We start from the raw sequence: 25562 nt of genomic DNA, 5'->3' as shown, positions 1-25562 counted from the left end.
TTTATTTCCAACAAATGTTGGCTCAAACTTGTCTTGTATACACAACGGTCGCACAAATGTTGGTGGAAGTTCCGAACGTCAAGAACGCGGTGACGTATACGTACAACAAGCCGAGAAAAATGAAGTTTAATAGCCAGTGCGGCTCTTCTGCTTGATTCCGAGCATGTGTGGAATTTTGTGCGTTGGAATTGTGTACACACATGATCGAAATTTCCAACAACGAATTTTGTTTTCGGAAAATTTGAGAACCAGCTCTCAAATTTTTGTTGTCAACAATTCCGACAACAAATGTCCGATGGAGCATACACACGGTCTGAATTTGAATTTTTGAAAACAAGCTCACGTCTAACATTTGTTGTCGGAAATTCCGACTGTGTGTACGCGACATAAGTCTATAGCAGCACCGGCATATAAACAGACTCCCAACCACTATAGCAGCCACCAGAAGTGATTTAGGTGGCTGATCACGTCTACCTTCTACCTGTACTGTAAGGTGCCCTCTCCATATGATAGTAATGGCGTCAGCTTAAAAACAAAACAATAAATGTTTTTAAATAATTAAAGTTTAATCAAAGAAATGCTCAGCGCTCAAAAATGTTAGACCCCTGTCCCCACATGGACACACAAATGCAAATGTGTGTGTGTGTTGGGTGAGTGTGCATATGAACGTAACCATTGTGCCACACATATTGGGTATTGCCACATATGCTGGAGTAAGAGTACTAATTCTAGGACGTTACCTCTAAACTGATAAGCTACAAAAACTAGGGCTGCTCCGATACTGTTGTAGCACCCTGATGTTTAGGCAGGGCTGCTATTAAATTTAGTTGTCAGGCGATAGTTGCCTTGGCCAATTGTTAGAAAATCAATTAATTTTCCCCTAATTCTGGAATTGCTGCACTTCTCTTCTGTCATTAGATGGCCGGGTAGCTGGTGAGATTGGATAAGACAAGGGCATAGCTAGGAAAGTGAATGGGGTATCTCAGCCAATGGGCAGGGATTTTCTTGAGTCCCTTGGCTGGCTGGAAGAGCCTATTTATTTGGGTGGAGTCAGGTAATCAGGGTCATCTGGACGGCTGTCTGGATGGACGTGTGTCGTTTTGCCCCGGGCTGCTAGGCCCGAAACCTCAGGCCTATCCCGGGGATATCTGGCTGCTAGGCTGTGTGAGGGCCTATCCAGAAGCAGGAAAAGCAGCGTAGGGTTGGGACTGCAGGCTTGTAGTCCAACCAGAAGTAACGGTTCCACCGGGAACCCGCTGTGGTCAGAGGTAGAGAGGAAGCTGTTGCCACTAAGGGACCATCCACCTTGTTACCGGAGACTACTGTGAGTAGGCTGAGGCCAGTAGCAGAGCAGACTTCTCGCCAGCCGGGGACGGTGAAGAAGTGGGAAAACTTCAGCAAGTGCAAAGTCAGGGACCCAGTAGGACAGCAGAGGTGACACTTGTGGAGCATCAGCGAGTGCCAAGCCAGGGACCTAGTGTGTCCGCAGGGGTGAAGCTTGAAGAGTATCTGTTAGTGTTAAGCCAGGGACCCAGCAGGGAAGTGGGGATGACACTTGAGGAAGATACTGAGTGCTACCAGTGGAAGAGCTCAGGGGATCCAGTGGCTAGTGGATCTGAAGTCTAGTGAGAGAGACTGGAAGCTCGTTAAGTGAAGACCCAAAATGGGTGATGGTGGGGTAAACTAAGAACTGTTCATGTTGCAAATAGTTGACTTTAATTACAGTTAGTAACTACTACAAACTTGTTGCCATAGGGGACATCGGTCCAACATATACAGAAGTGGTGTCCGGCTGCAGGCCTTCACCTGTATGTCTGTCTGCCTATAGAAGTTTCGGAGTCTGCCAATTACCATTGCATCTACTTAAGGGTATCCTGGCCCTCTTTTTGCATTCTAAAAGTGTCTGGCGTCCACCCTTTCATCTTACATTACACCCACCATGCCTTGCAACCCACTCTACACGGAAGAATGACAGCTGTCCCTAACTCTGGAGGTCCCCATTAGGCCTCAAGGGGCCTGGGACTTTGCTGCACTGGTATCAGTAACAGTGCCGATACTGAGAATTTGCCGTACCCGTGCAAATGATCCGTTATCTGAAACAGATACCTTTGCAGTGCCATTTGAGCCCATACAAAATGAATGGGCTCAAATCACACTGCAAATAATCGCTTGCGATTTGAACAGGAAAGTGGTGTGATTTATGTCCAAAATGCATACGGTTTCCCCCATTGCTCCTGTGTGAACCTAGGCTTTTAATAGTGACTTCAGCCTGGGTTCACACAGAAGCCGTGCGGTAAAGCACATGCGATTCGGACAGGAATCACACTGCATTCTTGTTCAAATCGTTTGTGATTCTTTGTAGTGCGATTTGAGCCCATTTCATTTTGGGCTGAAATCGCACTGCAAAGGAATCAGTACTCGGTATTGGAGAGTGCTTGACCAAAAGTATCACTACTTTTACTCGTCAGTAAGAAAAACAGTATCGGTGCAACCCTGATAAAAACTTTTATCTGCTTCCCGCCCGCCATATAGTGAAATGACAGATGGGCAGGAGCACTTGCATTCTGGGAGGACGTCATATGAGGTCCTCCCATTCTTGCCGTGCTTGCGTGCCCGGGGGCCTCTCTTGGACACAGTGCATCGCCGATCACTGTAAATAGCCTATGATGTAGGCTCTTTACCATGTGATCAGCTGTGTCCAAACACAGCAGATCGCAGACTAAACAGGAAATGACGGTTATTGGCATTTCTCTCTTCCCACTGAGGAGAGGAGAGCCGCTAAGCAGCATTCAGTGGGGACATCTGCACTGACAATCAGGGCACCGATCATCAGTGCCCTGATTGTCAGTGCTGCCCTTCAGTGCCCATCAGTGACGCCTGTCAGTGCCTATCAGTGCCTTCTCATCAGTGCCGCCTATCAGTGCCCATCAGTGACGCCTATCCATGCTGCCTATCAGTGCCCATAAGTGCTGCCTATCAGTGCAGCCTATCAGTGCCGGTCAGTGCAGCCTCATCAGCGCATATCAGTGAAAGAGAACAATGACTTATTTACTAAATTTTATGGCAGAAACTAAGAAAAACTTTCTTCTCAAAATTGTCATTCTTTTTTCGTTTGTTTAGCAAAAAATTCAAAACCCAGTGGTGATTAAATACCACCAAAAAAAACAAAGATCTATTTGTGTGAAAAAAAAAATGATAAAAATTTTGTTTGGGTACAGTGTTGCATGACGGCGCAATTGTCATTCAAAATGCGACAGCGCCGAAAGCTGAAAATTGACCTGGGCAGGAAGAGGGTAAAAGTGGCCAGTAGGCAAGTGCTTAAAATGTCACCTATAGACAATTTTGGGTACTATAGTTTTTTGCTGTTTCAAGAGTTTGCGCAATTTTGAGGCTTGACGTATCTGGTATCAAACAAAAAATGTGAACAATGCAGCACTCCTAGCTCACTACAAGCTTAAACTATTCAAATCTCCACATCAATAAACATAAAATCTAACAACACGCAAAACTGCGAAGACCGTCAGTTAAAAACATATGCATTCAAAACACACAGTGCATGAACTGTGTCCACCGCTGTATCAATCATTGATCTTCACACATGAAAAGAGAAATGTAACTAAATCAGTCACTTGACATTTCAAATTGTATCCACCGGGGATGTGCGGTGAGGTCAGTGGCTGGTGTGGTACTGGCTAGTATCAGAGCCAGATACACACAGGTTACATACGCCACGATCGTTATGCCCCGTACACACGGTCGGACTTTGTTCGGACATTCCGACAACAAAATCCTAGGATTTTTTCCGACGGATGTTGGCTCAAACTTGTTTTGCCTACACACGGTCGCACAAAGTTGTCGGAATTTCCGATCGACAACCACGCGGTCACGTACACCACGTACGACGAGACTAGAAAAGGCCGGTTCAGAACCAAGCGCGGCACCCTTTGGGCTCCTTTTGCTAATCTCGTGTTAGTAAAAGTTTGGTGAGAGACGATTCGCGCTTTTTCAGACTCGTGGCTTTCAGATCGTTTTCTGCCGTTCAGTTTGTGCTTGTGGGTTTGTATTTGCTCTTCAGTGCGTGCAGTCAATTCGTATCGGAGTTTTCTGTGCGATCTTGTCCGCTCGTTGCTGTTTTTCAGGTCGCTCTTCACAGGCCTTGCTGTTCTTCAGTGCGTTCTGTTACTTCGTTCTGAGCAGCCGACCGTTTTCTAGCCATGTTTCGTATGCGTACTCCTCGTACAGTTCGTGCTGTGCGGGGGCTTGGTGTTGGGGTCCTGACCTTGACACAAGTCCAGTCCATGAACAGGGCGAGGAGGAGTTCATGGACCAAGAATTGGTTGCTTCAGCGTGACCAGTTCTGTCATATGCCTTTGCTCCGTGAGATCCGTGAGAATAATCCTGATGATTTCAGGAATTTTCTCAGGATGACTGACCCCGTATTTCACCGTTTGCTGGCTTCGCTGACCCCCTATATCAGCAGGCAGGATACCTGCATGAGGCAAGCCATCACTCCGGAGCAGAGGTTGGTCGCTACCTTGCGGTATTTGGCCACAGGGAGAAGCCTGCAGGACCTCAAGTTCTCGACAGGCATCTCCCCCCAGGCTCTTCTTTGTGGACATTTACTGCTTGTGTTTGTTTGAGCTGACCCTGACAGAAATGTGTGGAGTCCAGAAAATGTCGTGATTGTGTAACCTTATACAAAGCACTGTTGGCTGTTATTTACTAAATGCAAAGACACTTTTCACTACAAGTGCACTTGCAACTGCACTGAAACAGCACTTGTAGTGCAAAGTGGATTTGCCCTTAGGAAATTACCCCCATTTTCTCATCAAACAACAATTACATCACCCCAAAAGTGTTGTAGCGTTGAGACAATAATCCACACATTCTTGATGAGCAATCTTTTTAATACCTGCACAATCACATGTGCATTTACCAAAGGTTTTTCTGACAAACCGACATGTTTGTTGTATAACAATTTTTGTGGTGTCATTATCCAAAATCAAAATGTGCATTTTATAGAAAACAGGCCTGTGTAAAACCCACAAGAAAGACACAAATCTTGATCTTACAAAGTTCACATTTGGTAGAACTGGAAGGCAATATCAGACATGAGTATTTAGTAACTGTGTTTGATATTGCGTTCAGATGGGGGGAAATCACCCCTGGAAAAGCCAAATTTGGAAGATGCACACAAATTTCCCAATGTCAACATGTGCGACCTGCCATCAGGGGGGATCAAGGGACGTGTTTTGGGGGAGAAAGCCCTTCCTCACCGCTACTTTATTATTGAGGAAGGGGTTGCACCCCCAAAACGCGTCCATTGATCTCCCGTGATGGCAGATAGCACATGTTGGCACACTGTGTGCATCCTCCAAATTTGGCTTCGGGAAAAATCACAAAAACATTTCGCACATTGTAGCACACAAAAGAAGAAAGTGATTTGGAGGTGCTTTAAACTCGCCCCAAAACAATCAATGATCAATGATGTTTTTATATTTTGGAATAACATCATTGATGTTTTGCTTGATGTTTTCCAATTGTAAATTACACCCCATGATCTCCCCGATCACGATCTGGGCACTTTCGGATGTGAAAGGATCTTCATCCACAACCTCACGATCACCTAAAAAGAAAGGAAACCCAAAATAAATTAGGTCTAAAAAAAATGCCGCCATCCATCTCTTATCTGAGCCTGTGGTTGCAGACACTCACCTGTTGTGGTGACTAGTTCCACCACGTCTTCATCCTCCTGCTCATCTTGTGTTGGGGGGATTTCCCCTTCTTCCAGGGGGGGGGGGGCTCTGGTCTCCTCGGATGAGGGGTGTCCTCCGAGTCTTTTCTCCCCTATGTAAAACAAAAATGGTATAATTAGCACACAGATATTTGATGGCAGAACTCTAAAGATGAAACATTGCTTGGAAGTGGGGTACAATTGTCTATTTTAGCAGAGTTCCAAGATGTAGCTTTTTTAGTGTCCTTTGTCAAGCTGCAATACTTTACCTGTTTTGTACAAGCTTCACAGATGGAGACCCCCCTATAGTATACACTGGAGCACCTGTGTGGCCCCCCTAATAAAAATGGTGTTCTTGTGTCCCACACTAGTGCTCCAGTGTCCAGATGTGAAAACAGCTGCTCAGTGTCCTCTCCTTACACACAATCTAGTTTGCATTTCATTCTAGTAATAAAGCCATCTACACAACCCAATTCTTTGAAGACAAGTATAGGGCCTCAAAATGGTGGCCAAATGCATATGGGCTAAACAATGGTATTTTATAGTCCGAAAAAAAAATGTGTGATCCGAACGAATAATGTGCCCATGAACATGAAAGTTGCCATTTTAAACTGTACAACAGTTCCTAAAAGCACATGGAGCAGCACGAACGTAATAAACACAAGAACAATAGGAACACAGCACAACTACTTACTTTTTTGCAGCACTCTCCGGATCTTTCTGTACTGCTCATGTTCTCGTAATTTCAGGTCCGACCACCGCTTCCTGAGCTGATCTTTCGATCGTCGTACCCCGAATTTCCGGTGCAGACTCCTGATCACTTTCGCCATGATCTTGGCCTTTCGGACATTGTGGTTGGGGTAAGGCCCATACTTTCCATCATAGTCGGCCTTCTTCAGGATTCCACCATTTCCAACATCTCCCCAAAGGACATATTTGAGTCCTTTAATCTCCTTCTGGATCGGGACGTTTCAGGCTCCGGCCTTTCCTCCTCCTCCTCGTTGCTGTAATTAGCACGATCCTGCTGTCTATCCGCCATGTGCTCTTCCTCCACTGCGCCGAACAAAAAGGGGCGGGAATAGAATAGAAAGAACGTCAGGGGCGGGCGGAGTTATACGCATGCGCAGTGTGTATAAATCATAACGCGCGCGTCTTACGTACGATCTGTGAGCGGAGGAAGGAGCATCGGAGACGCCGATCGTGCTAACGAAGGTAGGATCTAAACTTGGGCCTATACTGCTTCGAAATTGAAGCCTATATTGTAACAAGATTAGGGGAGTTTGGCCTGACATTAGGGTTTGTCTTGTGTTGTGTCTTGCAGAGAAAATGGATGGGTTCAACGACCACAATTTCCTGCCCCTGTTTATTGACAAGTACAGAGAGCTGCCCTGTCTGTGGCAGGTCAGACACCCCCACTATAACCACAAACAGAAGAGGCAGGCAGCGCTGGAGAAACTGCTGGAGTTGGTGAAGCCGGTGGTCCCCACAGCAACCATCCTTTATTTAAAAGCTAAAATTGGTGGCCTGAGGAGCACTTATCTTAGGGAGCGCAAGAAGGTCACAGATTCCCAGAGGTCCGGAGCTGCAGCAGATGACATTTATGTCCCCAGGCTGTGGTACTATGAGAGACTGCGATTTCTGTCAGACCACACTGAAGTCAGGGAATCCCTCTCTACTCTTCCTTCCACGCTTCCTTCCACACCAGCTGAGGCTTCTGATGTCCAACCTAGGCCTTCCAGCCAGGAAGAAGTGGAGGAGCCCAGGTATAGTCAGGTATAGCATTCTTCTACAGATTTCTGGGCAATAAATAAATGATGTTTACTAGATGTTATTATTGATCACTAATTGCTGCTTGAAAGTGTTTTACATATCAATACACAGTAGTGGGCACCCAAAATTGGGACAAGAATGCAAAATGCTGGGCTCAGAAGGATAGTCTGTTATATTTGTTAACATTGAATTTGCAGCAGTCAGGAGGTGAAAATTGTGTGTGATTGATGAAAACAATACTAAATCTATGTCCCTTTTTCATACACAGGAAGACCTCAGCCAGGAGGAGGCTGTGGAATGTGGCAGTCAGGAGGAGGCGGGGATTAGTGGCAGCCAGGAGGAGGCGGGGCTAAGTGGCAGCCAAGAGAAGCCAGGGACAAGTCGCAGCCTGACTGAGTCTCAGGTCCCTCCCCTCCGCCTGCCATATAAAAGGGCCAGGAAGGCCACTCCCAGTCCTGTGCAGGATTCAGCGTACAGGCTGATCCAGGAGGCTTCGGCGTCCCTCAGAGCCTTCCCCAGTCCTGAAGAGGCCTTTGCCTGCATGGCTGCCACCAAATTGCAGGGCATGCAGGAGGGCCAACGCAAGATTTCTGAGGACCTGATTTATAAAGTCCTTCATAAGGGGGAGAGTGGGGAACTGACACCCAAGACGGATGTCATTGAGATGGACCATCCTCCTCCTCCTCCTCCTCCTCCTCCTGCTGCCACAACTCCACCACCACAGCCAAAGGCTGGAAGGAAGCGTGGAAGGAAGACCAAAGAGTGATTGCCCTGGGTTCAGTCTGGTCTGACAGAAGATGCAGTCTCTCGTATGACCACAGCCTGGGGACACAGATGTCATCTGCTGCTTTCCGGATCTCTGGGACTTCTGGACCACACTGCACTCCCTTAGATATGGACTCCTCAGGCCACCAATTTTGCTTTTAAATAATTGATGTCTGCCCCGGGGGTCCAAGGCTTCGCCCACTTCCGCAGTTTCTCCAGCGTTGCCTCCCTCTTGGTTTATAGTTGTGACCCCTTAATAAAATATTTTTAGGTAAATTCTACTCTCCTGTGTGTGTTTTCATCCAAAAAGGACAGTTTGTTGGTGAGTATTCAGGTACATTTCTAAAGTACAATGTGAAATTAACAAGGGACAACAACACCAAACAATCTCTTCCTACAGATTAAATAGAACAACATATCAATGGTGTTGTGGGAACTTGTCACAAAAAACACACAAACATTTTCGGGAGTACAAATCAAAATCACCAAAAAAAAATAAAAATAAAAAGAGAAACACAAAAAAAGATTCTACATTAAAGTAAAAAAAAAAAAAAAAATGTTGTCAGATGTGAGAAATCAAAATATATTGAGGGAATCCCGATAAATAGTAACGAAAAAAGTTTGTGAGAAGTGTGTGTGAATATGAGCATCAAAACGACTTAATTCTTGTCACATTATAAAGAAGAAGAGAGTGCGCTGTATTAAACCATTTTGAACATTGCAGCGTGACGAAAGTGCTTTATCCATTACGAACGCTAAGTTTACCAGAACGAGCTGTCCCGTGTCGGAATTTCTTCTGAGCATGCGTGGCACTTTGTGCGTCGGAACAGGCCACACACGGTCGGAATTGACGCGATCGGATTTTGTTGTCGGAAAATTTTATCTCCTGCTGTCCAACTTTGTGTGTCGGAAAATCCGATGGAAAATGTCCGATGGCGCCCACACACGGTCAGAATTTCCGACAACACGCTCCGATCGGACATTGTCCATCGGAAAATCCGACCATGTGTACGGGGCATTAGAGTGAGAACAATAATTATAGCACTAGACCTCCTCTGTAACTCTAAACATATAATCTGTAAAAAAATGTAAAGCGTTGCCTATGGGGATTTTTAAGTACTGAAGTTTGGCGCCAATTTTAAAGCGTGACATGTTAGGTATCTATTTACTTGGCGATACATCATCTTTCACAATATACAAACAAATTTGGTTATCTTTATTGGGTTTTTTTTTATATTCATGAAAGTGTAATGGAAATTTGTAAGTTCTGTATATAATTGTATTGTATTTTGTATGTATCGCACACTGCCCTCACTGTGCACACGGCACTAATAATGTTTTCAGTAAATGTTTACATTCTTTCGAGTCCTGATTAGAATAAGCCTGCCTATGTAACTCCCCTTGTTACCATAAACGTACAATTGTAATATTAATGTGATACCTACGTAATCATGTGCATAAAAACCTTCAATTGCGTCATAATAAAGCAGAACAGTAATTTGGAAAGATGCTGAGCGTATCTTTTGTGTCTGTTCCCTACTGCAGTAGTTATTATTAATTTGGAACCACTAATCAATATAAGGATAGGAGTTGCCTATCATCAATTTAACCGAGTCAGCATGGCGAGCCAGCCAGGAGGGGATTCCAGGTGACCCTGAGTATCCGAAACGAGGAGCTTGAGACGATCCGGGAATTTCTGATAATCAGCCGGCTGAGGTAAGCCTTTTGCTTACATTTGAGTTATCAGACTTCCTTGATCGGTAAGGCATTTTTGGGACAAAGGGTACCTATTTTACTCCCCTTAATCGAACTGTATTGATTGGTGGTTATATGTTATGTTGTCCCTGTCTATTGTCCATTGGAGTGTTATAGATAAGAAAGGGAAGAATAGTGCTGTTCACAGGTATATGTAGTAAATCTGCTAGATAAAGTAGTTTATAGGCAAGAGGGTATAGGCACACGTAGAGAAGAGAGGAGACTGGCCAGTCATTATGGGCATTGAATTAAGTAAGAGAATGAAGGGTAAGAAACCCTCAAAAATGCCCAGCGCAAGAGGAGCGCTATATATGAACCAAAGGTGCGGTTCCGCCTATACTGAGCCCCTAGATTAATGGTTAGAGTGGACAGGGATCCACAATGGGTAACTGGGTTACCAAAGGTCCATAGGGACTAAGAATCATGCAGAGTAAACAGCTAGAGAAACAGCTATCTATGTGAGCAGGATGGATCAAGGGTGACAATAACACTAGACAGAAAGGGACATTTTCATGTTAAGTTGTGGGATGAATTTGGGGTCAGGCACTACAACTAGTAAAGTCAGAAACAGAGAAATGAGAATTAAAACAGAATACTTTATATGTTGTCAGAGAGGGAAGATGGGATGAGCACTATTGCTGCCCATCTGATCATAGAAGCTAGATATAAAAGATATCTGAACAAAATAAGGAATGCAGAATTTATGCAGGGAAATATTAAAGAGTTAAAAGAAAGTGAGAGAATGATATGCATGTGTTGTGTACAAATGGGAAAAATGTAAGCGATTTTAGAGAGATATTCGTGTATGTGTGTGCGAATGCTGGGACCTTTAGTTCTATTGCTTGTGTGTATCATGTACGTAGATGTGACCCCCTCCTTTGTGCTCTCCTGAAAGAATGTCCCTGAGAGGTCAGTGATAAGCTGGCAGGACACCATGCCAATTCCAGTTTTTTAGACAAAACATGTGCCGGGTTAACGAATCTAATGGTGAACAATGTGATCACAATTATTTTGAATCTGTTTTCCAAACATGGTAAAATGAAGGTTACATTTAACCGTGTATTACACAAATTGAATATCCTTTGATAGTGGAAACAGTGCATGTAAAAAAGGGAAATTAAGTAAAATTAAGTAATAATGAGTATTCATTTCTAATATGAGTTTAACAATTTTATTAATAATATAGATATATTGAAACTGGTTTAGACAACCTTTGGTTGGAAATGAAATCCAGGTTATTGGGGAAATTTGTTATGAATCGGATTAGTTTAGATTAAGATATCAATTTTGTAATTTTACATTTATACAATAAGCCCTTATTGAGAGAAAAAAAAAGATTAAGATGAGGTTGTTATTTTGAATAAAGCTGCCATAATATTTAACAAAGCCAAGATGGATGGAATACATAAGAAGTTCTTCTACAAAAATAAAATTTTAAGGTTTTTGATAATAACTTGATGTGCGGTCCATGATGTGAGAGTAATAATAAATAAAATTTAAATATAACAGACCCATCACATCAAGTCCACACACCCTGTTAGGATAGATGCCACCTGCAGCCAGTTGTTTTATAGTTTTTGATGCTTTCTGGTCCATCATACAGATTGTTGATCCTTTTGTTTTATTTATTTTTATTTTTGAAATCCAAAGCAGAATGTGTGGATTGTGAAATGATGTGCCCCTTTTTCTTGTAAGTGCCGTGGTATAAGCAGAAGAATATTTTGGATTTATGGGCATCTCTCCATGACCGCAGGGTATTGTTATCATTTATTATAATATTGCCAGGAAGAAGTTGTGTTTTGAAACATGAAACTGGAGTTCTTACACAAACAGCATGATAGAAAACAAGCTATTGTAATATATTTATGCAAGCTGGACCCAGTAATGAAGGGTTCATCCCGATATATCAGAGCTGTAGCTTTTATGCAAAGGTGCTATTAGACAAAGTTAGATATTATTTTGGTCAATGGTCCGACATTCTGCGCAGCAAATATACAGATAACTAAATGTTTGTCTAATGAAAGGTTTAAAATATGAGTTTATTTATGTACAAATCTAACAATGAAAAATGCGTACATTTGAATCCAGCCACCTTATTGCCTCTATTGGAGGAGGCTGGAGACAAAGGAAGACATGTGTGTTAAATTGATGTGGGAATCAGCTGCTGTGAGCCCAGTGCAGGACACACTCCCTGAAGACCCAGATATTACATTTTTTGTAGATTTGAGTATGCAGTTCATCACCCAGAAGGATACTCTGTATTCAAAGTCATTGGATCCTTTTTCCCCAGCTCAAGAAGCAGAGCTCCATGTTTTAGCAAAGCCTGTGAGCTATAAAAAGAGTGTATATTTATATAGATAGTCGAGATATAGAGAGCTTTTGGTTTCATTTGAAGGGCCAGAAGTTTGTTTTTACTTCGGCAGGTAAACCAATAAAGCATGCCAAGTTAATTTGATTGGCTGTTTTCAGCCTTCCAGGTTCTTGCTGAGGTAGCCATATTAACTTTCACACATGGAAGCAGACCAGGTGACTAAGGATGCTGCATTTACAGCCCCGGACACTTGATGGGTCTGTGCCACTCACAGATTCCACCCTAGTTCTGGCCCAGTATAGCTGGGATTAATAATTCAACTTTAAGGACCCCAGAATGAGAAGAACAAGTGGTCCACAGGGGGCAACTTATTATGAAACAGGACTTTGGAAAAGGTGATCATTTATGTCTGCCAGCCACTCTTTTCCCTCCAGCTTGACACATGGACCGTGTCATCAGTCACAAGCAGTCATGGCTGCCTTAGTAAATGAGCATGGGATAGAGCCAGGGTTCTCCACAGTTGTTTTTATAACATACCACTTCTTGTTTTACCTGTTACCAAAGGTGTTACCAAAAGCTGAACATCCCTTCCAGATATTACAAAAAAGATATATCCAGATGCCCAAGTTAGGATCTTACAAGTATGCATTTTGTCTGTATGGACATGTTTTTTGGATGTCCAGTGGCAAATGCTACTGCAAAGGCCACAGTAAAAAGTGTTATCAGAAGTAGTTTGTAAGTACAGAGTGCAGAAAGTACAGAGAGTAACAGAGGAAATAATTTTTTATAGGAGAGTCCTTAATAGAAGTTTTGAGGTTTTATTTTTACACCCCCTACTGTCTACAATGTAGCGGACAAAGTAGAGTAAGAAACTAGAAAACTTTTGCCTGAATGTTTTCTTATATTTTATGAAGCCCCTAAGGGGGGTATTGGACTCTCTATCTATGGGATTTGTTTGGGAGTGTGTTACTCACTTGCTTATATTTTGTCTCAGCAGCTGCAGTCCTCCATTCGGATCTCACAGAGAACGTTGCTGATCTTTTAAGGTTTTTTGACAAACTCATTTATGTGTTTTCTCCCCAATTCCAGATCCTAAAAGTTTGGAAGGATCTAAAACTAAAGCCAGGTGACTTGTGGATTGTTAAGAGACATTTATATATAAGGAAATGTTTGGAGACTCAATACAGCATCTATTTCATGTACAGTTTTTGCAAAACTTGAAGGAAAAGTCACCTGGATCCACACCAGACACTGCAAAAATGACTAAATTAAAGAAATCTCTGTGTTTGATTTGTTTCCCTCTTGTGATCACAGTCTAGGGTACTTTTTTGATTCAATTACTTTATTTGTAAGGGATATATATATTTGAAAAGTAGTTTAGCCATGTTGAAGTCATATTTTGTCTTTTGTACGTTTTCCATTTTATGTAGAATTGTCTGTGTTTACATATGCTGATAAGTCAGCATGCTCACAATTAAGCTAGAAGGTCATTCTGGCCACAGGAGTGTACAGCCAGTACTCTGTAAATATGTCTTATCAATCATTTGTTTTTCACAATGAAAAGTCATTTTGTAATGAAAAAGCTGCTCAGCTATTATTTTCTCCACAATGGAGTTTTTTTGCCTCTTTGGCCAGGACTACCTCCACCTAAGCGAATGGAGGTTCCAGGTTAAAGGTGATAGCAGGTATGGTTAGTGATCAAAATATTGATCAAAAGAGGGGAGACTGTAATGGAAATTTGTAAGTTCTGTATATAATTGTATTGTATTTTGTATGTATCACACACTGCCCTCACTGTGCACACGGCACTAATAATGTTTTCAGTAAATGTTTACATTCTTTCGAGTCCTGATTAGAATAAGCCTGCCTATGTAACTCCCCTTGTTACCATAAACGTACAATTGTAATATTAATGTGATACCTACGTAATCATGTGCATAAAAACCTTCAATTGCGTCATAATAAAGCAGAACAGTAATTTGGAAAGATGCTGAGCGTATCTTTTGTGTCTGTTCCCTGCTGCAGTAGTTATTATTAATTTGGAACCACTAATCAATATGAGGATAGGAGTTGCCTATCATCAATTTAACCGAGTCAAAAGTTTTTTTTTTTGTAAACGCATTTGAAAAATTGCTGCACAAATACCGTGTAGCATAAAAAGTTGCAACAACCACCATTTTATTCCCTAGGGTGTCTGCTAAAACAATATATATATAATGTTTGGGGGTTCTGAGTGATTTTATAGCAAAATAAATATGATTATTACATGTAGGAGAGAAGTGTCAGAATTGGCCTGGGTGGCAAGGGGTTAATTATCATAAGTAATATACAAATAATTATTATATTATTTTTAAGGTCATTTACTATATTTACCATATTTTTTAAAAACTGTACTCAAAAGGAGAAATTACTGAAGTTTGAAGTTATAACTTGAACCAGTAATTTCACAGTAAATAGATAAATAATAAAATTTTTTTTTTTTTTTGCCCGTGGTGTGTGAACACACTCGTAAAACTCCATCCGGTGCTAAAAAAGTGCACACATAAAATGTGAAACACAAAACGTGCACAGGGTGTACACTAGTCCTCCTAAACCTGATCCCCCGGGGTGTTAGGCTCCAGACGGGGACTGAGATACTTTCACAGGTCAATTGGCTTCAGTAAAAATCACACAAATAGGAAACATAAGGGGAATACAAAGACACTGAATTTCAAAAGAGCCAACTTCCCTAAACTATGAGCCTTGCTAGAAGGCATAAATTGGGATAAAATCTTAGGAACAAAGAACACGGAGGAGAGATGGGTTTAAGCATATTAGCCAATGCATCCCATTGGTTAATAAATTTAAAAGAGCGAACAAAAGTCCTGGATGGCTTAACTCCAATGTAAAAATGTATAAAAAGCAAAGGAGAAGGCCTTCAAAAAATACAGGGTTGTGGGATCATCATCAGCATTCAGACTTTATAAAGAATGCAACAAGAAATGCAAGGGTTCAATAAGGATGGCTAAGATAGAACATGAAAGACACATAGCGGAGGAGATGTTTTGGATCGAACCAGAACTGTCCGGTACTTTTGCTTCTGTCCCCCTGGCCAAATTAACCTTCAATGTAAAAGTGTGCACACTTGAAGCAAATTACTGACACATACACGAGTTCAGTAGATTGATACTTCTGCTTTAATTACTTCCTGGACCCCGGCTAATATACCGTGAGCCGGATATTTTGTTATCAAATATCAAATAAGACAAGCGTATGCAGACCACAAGATATACATATTCATTATTGTGACAAAGAATGAGCTTTTAGCTGGGTTATATCTGTAGCAATAACTCTCAATGGAGCCGCTGGTTTAAGCGGGTCTGTTACCTTCACTCTGCTTCCCTCTGTTTCACCGGCACCGGGTCTAGGGTTCCGTTGAGTTTACCTCTGGACGACACATGCACCAACACTGGAGTACGTTTTCAATGCTTTATTAAACACTTGACTTAGGAAATAGCAGGAAAGAGATGGAAAGGAAACTGCAGAAGAAACTCAAAAATCTTCTTGTAAGGTTCTTTTAACAAATGTTCGGGTAGAATTCAGATATTGTATGGAATGCGCTCCCCTCGTGGGACACACTCCTTGCTCGTCTGGATAGGCCTCTCTCATCAGCCTAGCAGCCAGTACGCAGCACGAATCAAAGTCTCTGCCACAGACTTGCTTGGGAACAAAATCCGTACGATCCTCTGCCACAGGATGTATCAGATTTTCTGTAATGAATGTCAGTAACAGTGCCTGAACCTTTAAGCCAACCCGGCAACACTATGCTGTATATTTACTTTCAGATACGTCCTCCAACCGAGTCACCAGGCCCCTCTATAGACCAGCATGCTGCGTGATCCCTCCAAGACGGGTCCTCCCCTGGGATCTCCTCGGTTGTCCAGCTTCGTCACACAGGACCGACAGCTCAGGACCATTCCTCGGCCACGGTGGTAGGCCCAAGACAAGCCTCTGGACCCACCCCTGCGCCATAGTATCGTGGGCCTCCGGAACGGAGGACCACGAGGTAGCTCCTTAATGCATACCTGTCGGCCAGGAGGGCCAGCAGGTGGCTGTAAAACGAACCCCAAAATATGGCGTCTTTCCCATAAATACCCTCGCCCAGAATGCAACTCGGAGGGCCACCTCCACCGAGTTGTCTCCGGGACAGAAGAGCATCCATACGCTTCAACACGTTGCCTTTCCAACACTAACCAGTGATAACAGCGACACCCACCGGTCAGCACGGAAACACACACAACGTCAGCCAAGCTGGAACAGAGGCAAACCCAACCTTCCTAACGAACAAATTACTAAATTTACCTAACATGCGGTAGATTGCAAATCTACCAGCGCTACATATCTATATAAGGGAATAGCAGACTATCATAGCTAAATAGGGTGTCTTGTTTCCAGTTCTTGAAAACAGGCACAATCTTCTTTAAGTGGTTCTTAACTCTTGCAATTCTGTTCCACATGAAGGAATAGGATAAGCTGGCAGACATCTAATTGAATATGGTTAAGGCTGATAGCTGAGAGAGAGAGAGATAAGCACTTATATCTATATAGTTATATTTGAAATAGGCATTTCACCATAACACTCATAATCACATCCATTACACTGCAGCTGTCCCATGATGTCAGCTTTATAACAGTGTCAGAGGCCACAATGAAAGGAGCCACGCTCTACTGCTCTGTGACAATTCTGGACCTAATAACTACTAATAACAACGTCTCAAGCTCCAAGGTTGTAGGTTCTCTATACTCAGACCCTTTCGGATTGACTATTTAAGACCTGAAATAAATGCGGCAGCTAACATGTGTCTATGCGCTCAGTTCAGCACGCCAAAACCCAAATCAGTAAACTTCTTGTACACATATTGGCTTCAGGCATTTTAGAGTGGAGATGTAAATCATCTCCATACAGAATAATTTTTTTTTTTTTTTTTTATAGACTACAAAACGCTCAGATGTGAATGGGGCCTAAGTCTAGCACATAGATTTAAGCAAGGAAAACACTTCCTCTTTTGCTCGTCTTCTGGCATAAAGCCCAGAGTACATAAACTTCCTCTTTATTTATAATACTGTTAAATATTGAAATTGAACATTTTAAACTCCCCAATTGTTGCTAATACAGCTTAAACACAATTAAATGTGCGTAAATATAGCACATTTGCTACATTTACTGTTATTAGAAAAGAAACACCTTTTAGCTTCAATAATGCAAGGGTAAGCAATTACAACTAAATTCAGACTCTGACTGAAATATTCAGAAATATTCAAGACATCCTATACATAAATTATTTATTTAATTAAAATGCTACATTGATTGCTACTATGTTCCATTACTAGAAACATGTGGGTGGGTTTTGGTGTGGGTGGTTTAGGGGGAGGAGAGAGAGAGAGAGAGAGAGAGAGAGAGAGAGAGAGAGAGAAATACACAGTAGTAATGTGGAGATGAGGAACTGAAAAGATCTCCACTAAGACACTGGAGAGAGAGAGAGAAAAAAAAAAAGAGAACTGAAAAGAAATACACAGTAGTGATATTTAACAAACCACTTTAAACATCATCTACACGTCCCAACACCAAACCCAAATTCCTCACTCTAGCTTTCTCTGTCTCTTCGTACTCTTCTGGTTGCTGAGGTTGTAAAGGGCAAAGGGGCACCTTTGGGTTTCCTGTCCTCTTATCCTAGCCTCAGCCTCAATAACGTCCAATGACTTGCCAACTGAAAATTCCACTGGATAATGTACATTCAATCTGAATACCATCATTTGCGGGAATTGCGGGGCCTCCGACATCAGAGGTTTGTAACCAAGAATGGACCTCTTATAACCTGGTTCTACTTTTTGGAGTGCCAAATAACTGTCCACAGACACACCTAGGACATGACATTACCAACAACAATTAATGCAACGACCGGAATGAAATTTGGGATTGTTCAGATCCTCACAGGATCCCCACGCCACCGCTGGGCATATTCCTGACGCCCCCTCCTGATTACCCGTGGTTTGCCGCACAATTATTTATTTTTCCTCAGGAGGTGTTTAACCACGTCCTGACGCCCTCTCCTGATTCAGATCCTCAGGAGAAGTTTAACCACGTCAACTAATTTCATCCGTGACTATATAATCAATCCCTTTTTCCCAACAGCCGTCACAAGACAGACTCCAACAAAACAAAACACTCCAAATACAGGCGGGACAGAAACAATTGCAGGTTCGTACTATATAAATAGGCTAGAGACAAGATATATACCTGTCTTTGTGGACCTCGGGAAGCCGATGCGGAGACAGAAATGAACCAAATACGGATGCGGATCAAACAGCAGACAAATTATTAAGGAAAATGTCTTATCGTTTTCTCCAGAGTTGATCAGGCTCTGGTCCGCCCGTATTTTGGTCCTCTTTCAGTGTCCTCTTAGTTCGGCTTCCTTTTGGGCCAATCTCGAGTCCCAGATTTCAGGCTTGTACCCCCATTTTTTAAGTATGTAAACAGTAAAAATAGGGAGGACAGACCATATTAGCCCCATAAAGAATGAGGAAGGATATCTGGTTACAAAGGATGGGGAGATGGCAAAGGTATTGAATTTATTTTTCTCCTCAGTCTTCACGAGGGAATCGGGGGCTTCAGTAATCAAAACTGCAGTGTTTATCCTCATGACACATCACAGGAAGCACCTCCATGGTTAACAGAGGACAGAATTAAAATTAGACTTGGGAAACTTAACATTAAAAAATCACCAGGACCAGATGGCTTGCACCCGAGGGTAATTAGGGAACTCAGTCAAGTAATTACCAGACTATTGTTCCTAATTTTTACTGACAGTCTACTGACTGGAATGGTACCAGCTGATTGGAAAAAAGCCAATGTAGCACCAATATTTAAAAAGGGCCCAAAATACATCCCTGGGAATTACAGACCAGCTAGCCTAACATCGATAGTATGTAAGCTCTTGGAGGGGATGGTGAGGGACTATATACAAGATTTTAGTAATGAGAACGGTATTATTAGCAGTAATTAGCATAGATTCATGAAGAATAGTTCTTGCCAAACCAATCTATTAACCATCTATGAGGAGGTGAGTTGCCACCTAGATAAAGGAAGGCCTATAGATGTGGTGTATCTGGATTTTGCAAAAGCATTTGACACAGTTCCCCATAAACGTTTACTGTACAAAATAAGGTCCGTTGGCATGGACCATAGGGTGAGTTCATGGATTGAAAACTGGCTACAAGGGCGAGTTCAGCGGGTGGTAATAAATGGGGAGTACTCAGAATGGTCAGGGGTGGGTAGTGGGGTCCCCCAGGGTTCTGTGCTGGGACGAATCCTATTTAATTTGTTCAAAAAATGATCTGGAGGATGGGGTAAACAGTTCACTCTCTGTATTTGCGGAAGATACTAAGCTAAGCAGGGCAATAACTTCTCCGCAGGATGTGGAAACCTTGCAAAAAGATCTGAGAAAATTAATGGGGTGGGCAACTACATGGAAAATGAGGTTCAAGGTAGAAAAATGTAAAATAATGCATTTGGGTGGCAAAAATATGAATGCAATCTATACACGGCAGGAGAACCTCTGGGGGAATCTAGGATGGAAAAGGACCTGGGGGTCCTAGTAGATGATAGGCTCAGCAATGGCATACAATGCCAAGCTGCTGCTAACAAAGCAAACAGAATATTGGCATGCATTAAAAAGGGTATTAACTCCAGAGATAAAACGATAATTCTCCTGCTCTACAAGACTCTGGTCTGGCCGCACCTGGAGTATGCTGTCCAGTTCTGGGCACCAGTCCTCAGGAAGGATGTACTGGAAATGGAGCGAGTAAAAAGAAGGGCAACAGAGCTAATAAAGAGTCTGGAGGATCTTAGTTATGAGGAAAGGTTGCGAGCACTGAACTTATTCTCTCTGGAGAAGAGACGCTTGAGAGGGGATATGCTTTCAATATACAAATACCATGCTGGCAGTGGTGACCCCACAATAGGGATAAAACTTTTTCGCAGAAGGGCGTTTAACAAGACTCATGGCCACTCATTAAAATTAGAAGAAAAGAGGTTTAACCTTAAACTACGTAAAGGGTTCTTTACTGTCAGAGCGGTAAGGATGTGGAATTCCCTTCCACAGGTGGTGGTCTCAGCGGGGAGCATTGATAGTTTCAAAAAACTATTAGATAAGCACCTGAACGACCGCAACATACAGGGATATACAATGTAATACTGACATATAACCACACACATAGGTTGGACTTGATGGACTTGTGTCTTTTTTCAACCTCACCTACTACAGTATGTAACTGAGTAACTATGTAACTTGGTCCATCTGGCCGAAACCAGAAGAACCCTCATTCTTTGGAAGGTGTGCTGAAACAGACCTACCCAAATACTAGGTGGGGCTCCCCCAAAGGAAGACCCCATGAGAGAGGGTGAACCAAGCCAGAATGTCATGTCCACCCCCTTCCAAGACATTCAGGGCAGGCCCGAGGACCTACAACCTACCAGTCAAACGTGAAAATGTGTACAAAACAAGATTATTATGTTATAACATATAGCATATAAATATATGATTTAGTTTTATTATAACAGTACCTTTTCAACAGCAGCAGATTCTCATTCTCCCTCTTAACTCCCCATTGAAATGAATGAAAATTGTATCAAAAACGCACTGTGGTTGCATTTTTTAAATCTTTTTGAGTAACATGTCCATGTTTCACAGGTGCATGCTGGGAGTCAGGCAACCAGAAAACGCACCGGAAACTCATTAAAACCACATATGTGTTTTTGGTGCATTTTTTCAACGGAGCCCTGTGCCAACAGCATTTGGCTGTTTCACACTTGCCGTTTCCAGAGCACAGAAACTGTGTGTTTTGCCAAGCGTTTCTAAAACACACTACTCGCTTTTTTGCTTGCGGTGCCATTAATTGTTAACGGCATTCAAATTGTGGTTAGCAGACATGTACTTTGCAGAGCGGCGAGCATGCTACAAATGTGCCAAAATGCACAATGAAAGAATGTGCCATGCTCCACGCTCCAAAAAATTCTGGAGCTTCTTTGGCGCATTTATCGCTTGTAAGAGAGCCTCTCAGCAGGGAAGAAGAAGAGAGAAAGCTGAGAGGATTTCTAAGCCCCGGAGCCATGAGGCGGCTATACCGGGGCACAGAACAACGCCATGCAGGTCAGCGGGACTGGGGGTGGGGGGTTGAGGTTGGGGTCCCGTATAAGTTCACCTTACAGATTTTTCTGTAAAGGTGAGCTTACACTTTAATGACCGTGTATTTGATCACCTTTGCTGTTTTTATTTTTTGCGCTATATACAAAAAAAGAGTGACAATTTTGAAAAAAGCCCAGTATTTTTTACTTTTGCTATAATAAATATCCAAGAAAAATGTAAAAAAAAACTTTCTTCCTCGGTTTAGGCCAATATATATTCTGCTACAAATTTTTGGTGAAAAAAATTGCAATAAGCGTACATTGATTGGTTTGCACAAAAGTTATAGCGTCTACAAACTATAGGATAGATTTACTGCATTTTTATTATTATTATTATTTTTTTACTAGCAATGGCCGCGATCTGCAACTTTTATCGGGACTGCGACATTGCGGCGGACAGATTGGACACTTTTGACACTTTTTTGGGACCATTGACATTTATACAGCATTCAGAGCTAAAAATAGCCACTGATTACTGTATAAATGTCACTTGCAGGGAAGGGGTTAACACTAGAGGGGGATCAAAGGGTTAAGTGTGTTCCCTCAGTGTGTTCTAACTGTATGGGGGCTGGGCTGACTTGAGGAGGAGACAGAGCGCTGTTCCTGATCACTAGGAACAGACGATCTCTCTCTACTCCCCATGACAGAACAAGGATCTGTTTATATACAGTGACAAATCCCCGTTCTGCCAGTTTCTGGAGCAATCGCGGGTGGCCTGCGGACATCTAGTCTGCCGGACCCGCTGGTTGGCTCCTCCGCTCATGAATTGCCCTGTACACACCCGATTTACATAGAGGGTGATTCACGCAGGGGAACCAACTTGTCGCAGTACAACTTGCGGCAGGCGGTCGGTCATTAACTAGTTAAAGGCAATTTTTTTTTTGTTTTGAATAGAGTGGAGAGGGATTAGAACCCCTGTCAGTTTTTATTGCTGCCTGTGTCGCCGTTACAGAGATTCATGTGGCCTCATCCTGTATCCCATGTGGCCTCATCCATAGTTGCAACAGTCCCGATTTTCCCGGGACAATCCCGATTTTGGTCCCGATAGGAGGCCATCCCGATTTGGGATTTTGCCTTTTTTTTCCAGGGAACTCGGGAATGTTTGCTTTTGCAGCAGCTGGCTCCAACAAAATGGCCGCCGCTAGATCGTCCCCCTTGTGTCTCCACTGAACACATGGCGCCGGCTGCTCATGGAGTTTCTTCTGCTCTCTCTTGTCCCTCTCAGTGTAAAGCCCAGGCAGCGATGTAACTGTAATGTACAGGGGGGAGGATAGTAACTATGTACAGGGGGGATAACTATGTACAGGAGTGGGGGTTAACTATGTACAGGGGGGTTACCATGTACAGGGGGGGGTTACTATGTACAGGGGGTAACTATGTACAGGGGAGGTTACTATGTACAGGGGGGGAGACTATGCACGGGGGGGGGTAACTATGCATGGGGGGGTAACTATGCACAGGGGGGGGGACTATGCACAGGGGCAGAAACTATGCACAGGGGGGGTTACTATGTACAGGGGTGGTAACAATGCACGGGGGGTTACTATGTACCGGGGAGGTAACTATGCACAGGGGGGTAACTATGTACGGGGGGGGGGGGTAATTATGGCTCTGCTTGGGACACTGATGTAAGGACTGGGGCTGGGAACACTGGTGTAAGGAGGGAGTCTGCTGGAGGCAACTGATGTAAGGAGGGACTCTGCTGGGGGCACCTGATACAGGGAGGGACTCTGCTGGGGCACCTGATGCAAGGAGGGACTCTGCTGGGGGCATCTGCTGGGGGCACCTGATGCAAGGAGGGACTCTGCTGGGGGCATCTGCTGGGGGCACCTGATGCAAGGAGGGACTCTGCTGGGGGCACCTGCTGCAACGACGGACTTTCATTCCATATTACAATGTAATAATAGAAATAATGCACTTCAATCATCCTGACACCATAACAACCATGGTACCAGGATGATTGAAGTGCTAACACCATGTGTTTGGAGTATCTTTATCTGCTGATTGTTAAACATTCTAGAATACACATATTTCTATTGTTGTGTAGGATCTGGGGCTGCTGTCCCTCCATCCCTCTCCCCCCCCTTTCCCTCTCCACCCCTCATTCCTCTCAGACTCTAACCACACCCCTTTTGAGCCATGCCCATTTAAGCCACGCCCACTATTTCGCATAAACCAAGCCCATTTTTGTTTTTATTTTTTGCTATGCCACGCCTACAAATGCATGCCCCGCCCTCTAATTATAATAAGACTCCGCCTACAGCCAAAAAAGTGTCCCTAAAATTTTTTTTACAATGTTGGCAGCTATGCTTCATCCTGTATCCCAAGTTTTGGGTTGTCCCAAAAAATAGAGGGGAAACCTTCCAATGGGGACACTAGTTCTGGTGACCTGGGGGGGTCCAAAAAATTCTTTATTTTGCAGGGATTTCTTCTTACTTCCTGTTTGGCTATGGGACAGGAAGTGAAGGGAAATATTACCAATGGGACACAGATAGTGAAAAAAAAATCTGACAGAGGATATAATAATAACTCTCTCTTACTCTATCCAAAATGAAAAAAAAGTTTTCCCTATAGTTCTACTTTAATATTTGATTTTGGAATAAATGGATTTTTACAAAAAAACACATCAATGTTAGCCCACTACTGATTATAAAAATGAATACACATTCTTACAACAAAAACCGATGATAGGAGGAGGTGTGACCAATGACAGGAGGAGGTGTGACCAATGACAGGAGGAGGTGTGACCAATGACAGGAGGAGGTGTGACCAATGATATGAGGAGGTGTGACCAATAATAGGGGGCGGGGTGGATAGGTCAGGGACATGTGTGTCTATGGAGGCTCCCGGCTGGCACTCCTCCCAGACTCCTCCCCCTCCTGTGACCCGGATGTAGTGTTACCGGTGGGGTGGCAGTGGCCGGGTGTCGGCGGATCTGTAGCCGGGGTGTAGAATGAGCTGCTGATCTCCTGCGCTCCGCTCACATATGGCACCTATGGGCATCCGCCTGTCCCCGCTGGGGATCGGGGTGTTCTGCCTGCTGGGGCTCGGTGTCCTCTATCACGTCTATTCGGGGCTGCTGACATGGCGCCTGTCGGCCTTCATGTTGGGGGATCGGGCCGGTGGTGGTGGCGGAGGAGGAGGAGAGGGCAGTACGGTGGATCTGCGGGATCTGCTGGCGGCGGCGGTACAGGCGGCGGAGCTGGGCGGGGTGGAGGTGAGGACGGTACGGGAGAGCAACAAGCTGAACGAGAACTCCAAGGGGAAGACCCGAGAGGGGGCGGATGACAAGATGACCCGGGGGGATCTCCTCTCCAACCGGAGGATGGCCAGCCTCATCAAGAACACCTTCCCCGGGGTGCAGGTCAGTCCTCACCGGGGGGGGGCACACCAGGGACTGGCCGTATATATATGGGGTACCCCCAAATGTGTTCTCTCTAGGGGGGGACCCCCAAATGTGTTCTGTATAGGGGGACGGGTAATAATGTCTTATGAAAATGGGGTGATGCAGCGTCTGCTCCTGTATAATTGGGGGGGGGGGGGGCACACAATGTGTGATCTTAATAATGGGGTACCACACCATCTGATCCTGTATATAGGGTGGGAGGGGGGTTCACAATGTCTAATGGTATATATTGGGGGTGGGGGGCACAGTGTCTGTTCCTGTATATATGGGGGGGGGGGGGCACAATGTCTGTTCCTGTATATATGGGGGGGGGGCACAATGTCTGTTCCTGTATATATGGGGGGGGGGCACAATGTCTGTTCCTGTATATGGGGGGGGGGGCACAATGTCTGTTCCTGTATATGGGGGGGGGGCACAATGTCTGTTCCTGTATATGGGGGGGGGGGCACAATGTCTGTTCCTGTATATGGGGGGGGGGCACAATGTCTGTTCCTGTATATGGGGGGGGGCACAATGTCTGTTCCTGTATATGGGGGGGGGGCACAATGTCTGTTCCTGTATATGGGGGGGGGCACAATGTCTGTTCCTGTATATGTGG

General features: G+C 43.7%; 1 protein-coding gene and 1 long non-coding RNA gene across 2 annotated transcripts in view; both read left to right on the top strand.

Annotated features, from left to right (window-relative positions):
* LOC141145191 (uncharacterized) overlaps positions 1-14321 on the top strand; it is a 64078-nt gene extending 49757 nt beyond the window's left edge. The window contains exon 3 of the long non-coding RNA XR_012244524.1: positions 13425-14321. This is a non-coding gene — a long non-coding RNA (uncharacterized lncRNA). The remainder of the gene's footprint in view (positions 1-13424) is intronic.
* A 10091-nt stretch (positions 14322-24412) lies between these two features.
* The window catches only part of BPNT2 (3'(2'), 5'-bisphosphate nucleotidase 2), a 33692-nt gene continuing 32542 nt past the window's right edge, over positions 24413-25562 (top strand). Inside the window, exon 1 of the mRNA XM_073631658.1 lies at positions 24413-24922. Within this exon, the coding sequence (XP_073487759.1) occupies positions 24545-24922 (378 nt within the window). The 5' untranslated portion in view covers positions 24413-24544. The remainder of the gene's footprint in view (positions 24923-25562) is intronic.

This window comes from Aquarana catesbeiana, linkage group LG05, assembly GCF_042186555.1.
Source record: "Aquarana catesbeiana isolate 2022-GZ linkage group LG05, ASM4218655v1, whole genome shotgun sequence".
NCBI lineage: Eukaryota > Metazoa > Chordata > Amphibia > Anura > Ranidae > Aquarana > Aquarana catesbeiana.
This window is presented reverse-complemented; position numbering and strand designations above follow the sequence as displayed.